At 37.0% G+C, this 12,300-nt stretch overlaps 1 protein-coding gene across 4 annotated transcripts in view; it reads right to left on the bottom strand.

Annotated features, from left to right (window-relative positions):
- GRIP1 (glutamate receptor interacting protein 1) overlaps positions 1–12,300 on the bottom strand; it is a 650,209-nt gene that overhangs the window by 126,172 nt on the left and 511,737 nt on the right. For all 4 annotated transcript variants that reach the window (XM_045789638.2, XM_087868996.1, XM_087868997.1 and 1 more), the window contains exons 5-7: positions 9,324–9,407; positions 4,912–4,987; positions 2,685–2,830 (exon numbers count right to left, since the gene is read on the bottom strand). In XM_045789638.2, coding sequence (XP_045645594.2) covers positions 2,685–2,830; positions 4,912–4,987; positions 9,324–9,407 — 306 coding nt within the window. The remainder of the gene's footprint in view (positions 1–2,684; positions 2,831–4,911; positions 4,988–9,323; positions 9,408–12,300) is intronic.

The following is a 12,300-nucleotide window of genomic DNA, read 5'->3' as shown; positions in this document are numbered from 1 at the left end:
GGAGAGGAAGAAGCAGACTCCTAGCAGAGAAGCCTGATGTGGGGCTTGATCCCAGAACGCCGGGATCACGCCCTGAGCCAAAGGCAGACGCCTAACGACTGAGCCACGCAGGCGCCCCAGTATTCCTGTATTTTTGATACCTGCCACTTACCTCAATAAATATTTGTGGACTGAATGAATGATTAAATATGTTAAATATCTGTTTTAATTTTAATGTTAATAATATATTGTATCATCATTTAAAGTATATTTTACTGTATAATTTAATTTTAACTCACAGCTACCTTTAAAATAGGCATTGCTAGTCCCCATTTGACAAATGAGGTAACTGAGGCACAGGGAAATAAGTAACATGGTCCAAAATAACAGCTAGAAATCAGTGGAGTGAAAACAGAGCCCAAATCACCTAACTCCAAATCTAATTCAAAACTATATAACAAAAGAGAAAGAAAAAGAAAAGGAGGGAAAGGATACAAGAGAAAGGTAGATGAGGGAGAAAAGTTCATTTATTTCTAAATTTTCCATGTCAAGGGCATGTCATACCATTTATTCTGCTAAGAACTCCTTAAATCTCATACTTTGAACCTTTTAAGAAACCTCATACCTCATTAAAACATAACAGGCCAGTAGACATATTAACACTTTCAAGCAACACTGTTCTACATGAATTATACAGAGTGGGAAATAAGGGAGTTTGCAGATGAAGAATAAATCTTTTATCCTCTGCTACATTTCACCAGTATAAAACTTACTGGAAAAATCCAGCCAGATAATCATGTCTGATAATTTTAAGGAGTACTTACAACATGATTTAGCTTCAATTTTAAGTTCCAATCCATTATCTCATAATTTTCTGCCTTAGTTAAGATTATACAAAACTTTGGCTCTCTTGTAACATTTAAAAGCCAGATGAGAATATCTTCCAAGTTTTACCATCGTTGTGAGGATAGAAATAGAATTAATTTCTATTGGAATCATTATTGAAAGAAAGAATACTACAGTACATTTTGCTAGATATGTCTCCCAAGGCAAGGGAAACATAAACAAAAATAAACTATTGGGACTACATCAAAATAAAAAGCTTTTACACAGCAAAGGAAACCATCAACAAAACAAAAAGGCTACCTACTAAATGGGAGAAGATTTGCAAACGATATATCTGATAAAGGGTTAATATCCAAAATGTATGAAGAACTTACATAACTCAACACCAAAAAAACAAACAATCCAATTAAAAATGGGCAGAAGAACTGAGTAGACATTTCTCCATAGTAGACATTCAGATAGAAATAGATACATGAAAAGATGCTTGATGTCACTAATCACTAGGGAAATGCAAATCAAAACCACAATGAAATATCACCTTACACCTGTCAGAATGACTAAAATAAAAATGACAAGAAATAACACGTGTTGGTGAGGATGTAGAAGAAAAAGAACCCTCACGCACCATGGGTGGGAATGTAAATTGGTGCTTTGGTATGGGAGTTCTTCAAAAAATTACAAATTGCAATACCACATGGTCCAATAATTCTACTATTGGGTTTTTACCTAAAGAAAACAAAAACACTAACTTGAAAAGATACATGCACCTTTATGTTTATTAAAGCATTACTTACAATAGCTAAGATATGGAAGCAACCTAAGTGTCCACGGATTGATGAATAGATAAGGAAGGTATGTTACATGATACAGCCATAAAAAAGGATGAGATAGTGCCATTTGAGACAACATGGACGGACCTAGTGGGTATTATGCTACGGGAAATAAGTCAGACTGAGAAAGGCAAATACCATGTGAGTTCATTCATATGTGGAATCTAAAAAAAGCGAACAAATGAATAAACAAAAAAAAGCAGAATCAGGCCTATAAATACAGAGAACAAACTGATGGTTACCAGAGGGGAAAAGGGTGGGGGGCCGGGCAAAATGGGTGAAGGGGAGTGGGAGATACAGGTTTCCAGTTATGGAATGAATAGGTCATGGGAATGAAAGACACAGCAAAGGTAATATAGTCAAAGGTACTGTAATAGTGTTGCATGGCGACAGATGGTAGCTACACTTGGGGTGAGCAGAGCATTACATATGAACTTGTCAAATCGCTATGCTGTACACCTGAAGCTAATGTAACATTGTGTGTCAACTCTATTTAAAAAAAAATACTACACTCAACAGTATTTTGATTTTAATCAATGATTCTCCATGTCCCCTTTTCTTTCTTTCTTCCTAAATCTAATGATAAAATGAGTGGTAAATTTCAATTGACTCTGATTAGCAAGATTCCTACTGTGAAGTTACAGGAAAGAAAGAAATCTCCTATTTTTCTCAGTCTCAGTGTAGTAAAAGACAAAGAACCAGCCCTTAAGGTAATAATACTATTTTTGTGATTTGGCGGGGAAAATACTTTGCTGCCAAAGGGTAATCCACACCGAAGAACTGATAGCGAGGTGAAACACTCTGACAGAACAGGACCTTATTATAGAAGCTATTGACACGAGAACTCTAAATCGCTGCAAAGTACCACTCACCTCTTCCTGAACCCAACAGAGTAATGACAGAGTACTGATGAAATCTGTCTGCTGCGGGAGGACAGAACAGGCCGTTCTTAAGCCAGAGTGGTTTATCGGGGATGGACAATGACACGACCCAGAGCTTAGTGAGAACCACCCCAGGACCCTGACATACCCATCACTGAGACATCATATTCTATCAGCAGTGTTGCTTCTTGTCCACACTGTTTAAGAATACTCATGGCTTCAGCATGCGTGGTTCCGAGAAGCCGAATTCCATCCACACTGAGCAACCTGTCGCCAGGTTTGATGGTGCCCTCTCTGAAAAGAGAACAGAGACACGGTCTTCATTAGCGTAACATAATGGGGTTTAGCATTAACAGTCACTTAGCCGAAGCACGTTCGGCCACCCATCCTATTTGCATTTCCTTTTAAGCATCGAGTGTGATAGTAGGAAAGGAAAGAGCTAACCCTGAACAGAAATTTGCTACAATATGACTGTCAGTAATAAAGAAATAAGTGCACAGCAGTCAACCCCCAAGTCGCCCACACTTAACTCTTGGGGAGCAAAAGTACTAAATCCACATTTTCCCTTTTTTAGGTTTTTGCTGAAATATCTAAAATTGATTTTATTAGAGCCCAGAAAGTAGCATTTACTTATTTTTCCAAAGCCAGGTGAGCAGAAAAGCCTGCTGATTCCGTTCAATTTATTACCAGTGAACCCAAGCGGGACGGGGAGCACTGGTGAAAAATTTCCCTAGTCTATACATTTCCCTATTGATTTATCAGGCCATTTTGGCAATCATTAAATTGATTCAGTCTCATATTCCCTATGAGACAAGGAAATGCTATTCTTTCTGCTGTGACCACAGACGCGGAAGGCACTGGAAGAAGATGCCTCAGGACGTTAGGGACACCACTACAATATAGCAGATCATAACCTCCCTGCCTTAGAGAAGGTCATGGAGATGAGAAAACCAAATGGGGGGCTTACAAGTTTAGGATCTGAAAGGATAAAAATCTCTTAAATATCCTTCACCTAGACAACTCTTTAAGAATTTTGATTCTAGATTTTTATCTTAAATTTTTAGATTCCATTTCATCCTAAATTAATTCAGTTATATGTTGCTCACAAACTAGTGGCCTGCTCCTGACATTTTTGTCAACCCCAACCTAAATGTGACTAAGGAACGGGAATATTCTTATTTACTTCTGGAAGAATAATTCACAAGAGAAGCAGGGGAAAGGCAAAAGGCAAGACGTCTGTGAAAATTTTCACTTTGTATTATCTTCCGCAAAGGCAAACAGACCATAGCACAGGGGAGAAACCGATATCTTCATATTCTCTTATTTTATATCAAACACACACTTTTTAGAAAAGTAAGCTAACAGCATGAGTTTTGAATTCCTATCCTAGTTCTTCCATGTATAAGCTAGCTGGCCAGTCACTTAACCATACTGCACCTCAGTTTTGTCACCTGTAAATGTGGATAAAAAATACTTCATTGAGTAGGCAGTGGTGAGGATAAAATAAAATAATGTCTGCCAAAGCACTGAGTACATTTCCGGGCACATGGTTAAGTGCTCAATTAATAATACGTATTATTACTATTTCTACTGCATAAGAGAAGGTTTAAAAATTGTATTCTGGTTTGAAACATAGTGCAGAGTCAGCGGTAATCAGGACAGTTTTCTCCGAGCCCTCAACAATATTGAATGGCAGAAGTTGTGGTCCCCTGCCTTTATGGAATGACTTTTGCTGTGGGAAATTAATACAAAGACAAGTATCTCCCGAGACAGCTAAGTTGTGAGTTTAATGAGGACCCTCCCCCACACCATGGTTATGATGTGAAAGCTGAAGCAGCTGCCCTTTCAAATATTCCATTTAGTAAGGAAGAGATAGTTCTAGACACGGACAATGCTCCTTCCCTTTTATTAAAAGTCACTTCCATTCTGACATACGTAATCATTATCAAAAGGTAGTAATAGTCATAACAATGTGGATAACAGTAACAATCAAAACGCTACCACCTATCTTCCCAGGTTAGGAGATTAGCAATTGGAGATGACGCTGTAAAGCGCCTGCCTTAAAAAAGCCAGCTACCTTTTATTAAGTATCTACTGCATGATAGGTCCCCGCAAGGCACTAGCTAGTCTTTGATAAAACTGAAGACCTTGAAAGGCAGGGAATGTTATCTACATTTTACAGCGGAGGAAAGTGAGCTCAGAACTGTTAAGTCACTTGACAAACACGTAGGGTAGGTAAGTGTCGAGTCTGGAGTCAAACCTCCTTTCTTCTGATTCCACAGCCCAAACAATGTCAGTTTTCACATTCCAACATATTTGCTTTCCCCAGCTTCGTTTAATCTACTTGGATAGTGACACAGAGAGACAAAGTTTACCTGTCAGCAGGTCCTCCAGGACGAACGCATGTTATTACAACCGGACGAGATTTATTTCTATCATCATGTGCTCCCCCTAGCAAAAAAAAGAAAGAAAGAAAGAAATACAGCTTAGCAAAGAAAGAAAGAAATACAGCTTAGCAATGCTTTTGTTAAAAGAATCACTTACTTACAAAATGCCAGCTGAGAAACTAAAGTACATTTTGTTGATGTGTAGAGGAAAACGTGTAAATTTTTTCCAAAAATCTTATTCATTTTATATAGAATGTGCTTTTGGAGTCACAATGTCTCCACCTCTCAATAAATACATGGGTGTATTCAGGGGCGATATAGAAAATATTTAACAACTAGTGTCACAAGAGCCTTATAAGTACTTGCCTAATTAGAACAACAGCCAGTTATGAACAAAGTGCAGGTGGGTATACTTGGGGCCAATGAACCTGGGCTATAATACAGGGGAGTAGGTCTACAACCTGATATAAAGGAAGCAAAAACTGAAGAGGGAAAAAGTATGTAAGTATCTAAAATAAGAAAGAAAAAAATTCAAGTGGCCAAAGTGCATTCCATTAAAGTTGGGCTGTTCAAATATTGGCGGCAAATTTGACAGACTATTTCAAAACAACTGCAATGCTTAAATGGAGATTTTAATTCTGTATGAGGACAATTTCTGCTCAAGAATTCTTGGAAACAGAGAAACTTCAAGACGGAAGGTAATTTACTACAAATTCTCTTCTAAATCCAGGACCCCTCTGTAAAACCTCCATAATCTGTACTTTCCCGACCTCTCCTGGAGACCCACCAGATGGCCTACTTATTAGATGGGAGGAGCCCATTTCACAGTTGGACACATAGGGGTGTCAGAAGCTTCTTTCTCATTACTCATCTGATATCTATCTTCCTTCGACTTTCATCTCCTGGTCCTTGTTCTATTATTTAGAGCAGTGAAACAAAAATGGATGCTCTCTACTATAAGAAACATTTTCTGAAAGTTGGAAACAGTGATTATACACACCTGCAAAGTCTCATCTTCAGGCTGGACATCTCCACTTTCTTAAACTATTCCGCATCTGACCTGATTTCTTTATACACACCATCCTGGCTGCCCACCTGGAGGTCCCTAGTTTGCCAGTACCTGATAAGTATGAATATTACGATCAAATATTCCTTCCCTAATGCCTGCCTGGTAGGACAGACTGGCATTTCCCAAACTTGGAACAGGTAGAGAGGTCAACTTAAAGAATCAAGCCTCAAAGAAAAAATCAAAAGGCATTCAGTGTTCCTGATGAAGGCAAATGCTTCCTTTCTGCTCACTTCTATTACAAATGATTTATTCAGTCTGGCTGATTGATAAAAGCTCCATTTCAGTATCTCACTTTTTCCCTCAGTTTGATGGCTTCTTTCAAATTCCTCCTTACTTACGATAGGAAATTCACAACTTCCTCAGAAAACCATCTTAAAATGAAAATCATGACAATAAATTACAGCACATACTTACCCATATTTATATAAGTACTGTTACGTAATTTCTCTTTTTCAAGGTGATCACAAAAAGACAGATTTGTTTTCTCCTGAAGGGATGTTGATTTAGAAAAGGATGGGGGCTGAAGACAGTACAAAACTTGCCACAATTTTGATCCGTTCTACATTTAAATCCGTAACAGTGAATGCATGGCAAAGGGTGATGGAGCTCTAAATTTCTCAATATGTGACATTTTATCAGTATTTGAAATAACGAACCAAATTTAGCTTGTGATTTACTTAGGGTCTAGACGTTTGGAGCTGCAAAGCAAAACAGAGACCACTCAGAGACCGGTGGTATTCTCAATCCTGGCTGCACGTTAACATCACTCACCTGGAATGCTTTTTAAAAATATCAATGTCAGGGCCACAATGCAGACCAAATCTGAATATTGGGTTCCATGTATTAGATGAGTAGACCTTATCTACCATTTTCTAGGTGAGAATGACTGATAGAGAAAGTTTCCTTGCTCAAAGAGAAAAGGAACTTAGTGGCAGAGTGCTTTCCCTATTATTCCAAGCCATCTTCCTTAGCTTGGTGGCAAGGCAATGAACTCAAATTTAACTCTGCAAGATTCAGGCCAGAACATCATTTTTTCATTCTACAGGTGCCAGGTTCTGTAGGAGTCAGGTCAAGGTTTAGAACCTGTGACATATTGCATTAGAAATGCAATTCCATTCATCAGGTAAAAGTCTCTTTTATTGTTCCAACACCCACTCTAACACCCATTTTTGTTCCTAATGATAAATTACTGTTCCAACACCCATGGTTCAGAAGAAATTCACCAATACTAAATGAATGTGCTCCATCTGTGATACTGCCCTCCTCCTTCCTGAAAGTCCTGGTGTTCTCACCGAAATAAGTTTAGCTCAAATTCCATCGATGCCATGATGTCTTCTCTGCCGTGATAACATTAACCCACAGCACTTTCTCATTCTGAACTCTTTTTGTGATTAAACGAGATTCTGAAGGGAGGGATGGGGGCCACCTTTCGAGCATGGAAGACCCTTCAGGTGGGCCTCAAACTAATCTAAAAATACAAATGCTTTATTTGATTCTCATGAAAAATGGTGCAAATTGCCACAAACTTGTATGTTCAACTAATGTACACTAAGGAAGTTTTTAAGGCCTACAAAAATGTGGTATTCATAAACTAAAATCCGTTCATTATTACTTAGGTTTTAAAATCAGTGTAACACTAAGAAGTCTATGTCCACACAAATGCAGGCAACATTCAATTATGTATTCACTTATTTATTAAGCACCTAAGATGTTACCAGGTAGTATTCTAGGCTTATAGTAGAAAACTCTTATTCGGCATGCCCATACAGATATTTGAAATTCCTGCCAATGGTGGGACGGATGTTTTGTTGACACTATATCACCGGTTGTCTTGAGGTGGTTGTAGATTTCAAATGCTTCCATAATTTCTTTTGTTCCTAATGATAAATTACTGTTGTTTTAGCTCTTTCATTAGCAATTTGATTTGTTATTGATTAACCAGACAGCAACTAGTAATGAATATTTGCACCAGGGTATTTTTTACTGCAGCTTTTCAATAATTAGGCTTGTAGGCATGTAACTCAAGTGTGTCTCTCTATCATACCTATATTGCCAAAACAGATTTGTATCTACCACCCGCTGAGCCAAAATTACTTGTATACTGACTTTTTATTATATTCATCTAGTTCTTTTATACAGAAATGTGGGAATGGTTAAGGTAAATGATTAAGGTAAAATGCTGCACCTAAAAATAGGAGCTGGTCAGAAAAAGGTAATAATTGCTGGTCTAAATCACTCAGTGAGTTCCTCATTTTCCATTTTCTCTACAGCTCACCTGGGTACTTTATCAACTAATGTCTTAAATTCACTGGATTGTAATTCCCTGCAGATAGGGAGCTGTCTTATGGCTCCCTAGTACTTGGCCCTCTGCTGACATGTTGACATGTCCTTAATAAATATCTGATTGATTTGCTAGAAAATTGGCATGGAATGGAATCTAATGTTTAAAGCTTAGTCATTTAAGACAAGTCTATATAAGTGAACACATTTCTTTTATTCCTTGATGCATGTATGTTTATTAAGATGCTTAGTTAATTTTAACTAATGTTATAATAATTTGGGTAAAATTTTGACCCTGGTGAAGTATAAAATATAATAGGTAAAAACAAAAAAAATCAAGTAATGTGAAATGTTAAAAAAATTCCTTGAGGCCTACATAGTTCCCTACTGAATTTTATTATCACACTAGGAATTATGAGTTGTTTATCTGTACTCTTTAAGGTGTGAAACAGCTAATAAGAAAAATAAAATATTAAAAGCCAGAATTACAGCTCAGAATTAATGGTTTTATAGACAAGCTGGAGTCACCCGAAATCTTTATGATTAATGTCCTCCCATAATAAAATTAAGCTGATGCACGTAGGTTCCAAGGGATTAAATTATCTTCAATCCATTTTTAGAAAGTTACAATAACAAAATGTATTTCAGGAGAAAATAATTTAAACAAAGTTGCTTAATGCTACTGTATTAAATCAAATCAAGCCATAGTCATCAATATTTTTGACTCGGAGATATAGAAAAATATAAAGGGAAAGCAAAACACATGTTGAAAAGTGGTAAATCAGTAGGTCAAATGAACTGACAAGGTTTATAAACAGTGACTGCCTGCTCTGCCTTCATGGGCTGAAAACAAGCCTAGGTCATTTGAATTGCACTCTGATTCCCACTCATTGCTTTTCTTTTTAAAAAGATGGGTGCAAATATTAAAATATTTGCATTAGAAACATCTGTTGTTGTTGTTGTTTGGATGACTTTGTAGTTCATGCTTAATATTTCATAGACGAATTTTCCAAGAATATCTGATGGTTCATATTTTCTAGCCACCACCTACCTCGTATTACAAAACCAAAGGTATTGCCTTCTTTATGTAATGTGACCTCCACCGTTCGGAAAATAACACTTGATCCTTGAACAGCTGAATGCAGAGAAGAGAGAGAGAAATGTAAGTCTTACATCGTGAGAACATTTCCATTTTTTTTGATGAGGCATAAGACACTACAGATCCCTGTTGCAAGTAATTCTTGTTATGAGTAATCAAAGGGCGATAATTTATTTTCAAAGACAGTGTTAGAAAAAATACTTGGACTGTCATACGAATGCCATAAAATAGTTGTCTGCATAAGTGATTTAGGCTTAAGCCCAGTGGAATCAAAATCATAGGTACTTCCTTTCTTCTTATGTGGCCAGCTTATAGGGGGAACATAACAATGACATTGTTAAAACTCTATATAACAGGAGGGACAATCTTCATATAATCAATAGAATTATTTCCCCTTTGTAAAATGTAAAAATGATAGGATTTTTGTAAAACTTGAAATAATTGATGTACTTATATTTATTGTTGCAGCTAGTACAGGAAGAAAAAGTGTTACTCTCAAATTACCATTAACAGATTAGGCTGATGCAGAGAGATCTTCTGACATGGTGCATAGCAATTAACAAAGACAACCCAAATCAAACTTGGAGGGCAAAAAATCTTCTATGTACATTCAGAATATCCCTGCTGTCTAATAAAATACAGATTTACTTAATTTTACTTGATAGCATCATGTGTATGTTGTGTTTGCCTGCTTATTGCTATTTCACAAAATAAAATTGCATGACCAAGTTGATATATCTAATTAATATGACACACAGTATATGTGTGTAACACAGGGTATAAGTCGCAAGAAGGTATAGTAACTAAATTCTTTTTTTTAAAGATTTTATTTATCTATTTGACAGAGATAGAGACAGCCAGCGAGAGAGGGAACACAAGAGGGGGAGTGGGAGAAGAAGAAGCAGGCTCATAGCAAAGGAGTCTGATATGGGGCTCGATCCCACAATGCCGGGATCACGCCCTGAGCCGAAGGCAGACGCTTAACCGCTGTGCCACCCAGGCGCCCCAGTAACTAAATTCTTCTGCGGGATTGTTTTCAGGAAAGTGGGAGTAATTCTGGTTATATAATACACCATTGCTGAATTAAAAAAACAAACAGATTTCCCACAAATTAATATTTCATTGTTATGAAGGCAGGGATGTTTTTATTCAGAGAGACAAAAGAATTTGCAAACAGTAGAATTTGATGGTCTAAGATCCTTATCTTGAATTTGTACAATGATAATTATCTAATGCTGTATTTATGATCAATGGCACACTTTTTACAATGCTTTAGGTCTTGAAAAGTTTATTAATAAAACTATCAACAAGAGGGGCACCTGGGTGGCTCAGTTGGTTAGGCCTCCAACTCTTGGTTTCAGCTCAGGTGATGATCTCATGGGTCATGGGATTGAACCCCGAGTTGGGTTGGGTGCTCGGCCTGGAATCTCCTTGAGATTCTCTCCCTCTGCCCCTCCCCCTACTCGTGTGCATGCTCTCTCTCTAATAAATAGATAAACCGTTAAAAAATAAAATTATCAACAAGAATTATATGGATAGAATAAATATAGGTATAGATTCTATAGACAGAATTTAATTGCATCTTTTTAAAGAACGTTTCTTACCACTTACAGAAATAGAAAGTAATTTTAACTTAGCATTAATTACAATTACTTTTAATTATCAGAAATTCTGAATCCTCAAAGGAATAAACATGATTATGAAAAGTACACAGTTAAATTCACAAAACTGCACCCATCCGGATGGGATATAAAGTACAACATGAACTTGGATCTGCTGAAAAACAACATAAACGTACAGCTGAACAAATGTTTTGGTATACTGCTGATTTAATTAAATGTCATATTCTTGCTATCAGGGGAATTTCAGTTCATTTTAATCAGCTAGGAACAGTACATAAAAATAGCCGAAAGTGTTGAGGTACAGTTTTAATTAAATGAAAAAAAAAATTGAGTTCAAACCAAATGTTTTCTTATTTCCATGACCCAACAAGCCACTTGAAGTAATTGGTTAAGAACATGATCTTTTTGCTCTACTGGAACAAACAGAAAGGAAAGGAAAAGATATGGGGAGAAATAATTAATGAGCATCTACTGTGTGCCAGGAAATCTGCAGAGTGGCTTACAAATATTATTTCACTTAATCATTAAATCAACTTTCAATTATATACAACCAAATTCTAATTCTGGGCCACCTGTCCTTGTTGGCTGGGTGTCTGTTCTGGTAATGAAAGGCACTGTAATTTTCACTTTGTTAGAGCTAAATCTTGCTGACCACAAAATCTTGCAATCAAATCTAGAGTCAATATAAAGACTTTTAAGATTATCTACAGCTTTAGATTGCCCACACTCTTGCTGTTTATCATTTACAAAAATAATGTGAATGTTCACTACATTTTGATATACTTAATGAAATAGATTTTGTCTTCATAATTTTTATTTGCATGACTGGATCTTGGTGACTGGATTTTCATAATCACTAGCTGGACACCCTATAGTGCCATGTGAATTTTATTCATTACTTTACATTTGCATACGTGGACATATCGATCCAAAACGGGGCTTCCCCAAAGAATCAAATCCAGTACGCAAAAGGGCTAGGTTGAAATGAATTTCGCAACGCAAAAGTTGTTGTACTGTTGTACCTTGTTTCCCCATGTGAAACCGTATTATTTTACTATGGTAGATTAGATTTTTCTAAATTATGTACTACTCCCTGCCTCCCCAACTTCTACCTCAACAGCAGAATAGGAGTTGGATACTTTCCCTCCTCATCATCTCATTATGTTGGGCTTCCGTGTGACTTGCTTTGGCCAATGGGATGTTAAGAGATGTAAGCAGAGGTCGGAAACATGCTCAGGTGGTCGGGCTTGTCCTGTTTTTCCTCTGCCATTGTCACAGGAAGAGCGTTCCCTGGGTACTTGTCTGTC

Source organism: Ursus americanus, chromosome 17, assembly GCF_024610735.1.
Source record: "Ursus americanus isolate L20-20 chromosome 17, mUrsAme1.1.p, whole genome shotgun sequence".
Lineage (NCBI taxonomy): Eukaryota > Metazoa > Chordata > Mammalia > Carnivora > Ursidae > Ursus > Ursus americanus.
The sequence above is the reverse complement of the archived record's forward strand: the minus strand, read 5'-3'. Positions and strand labels throughout refer to the sequence as shown.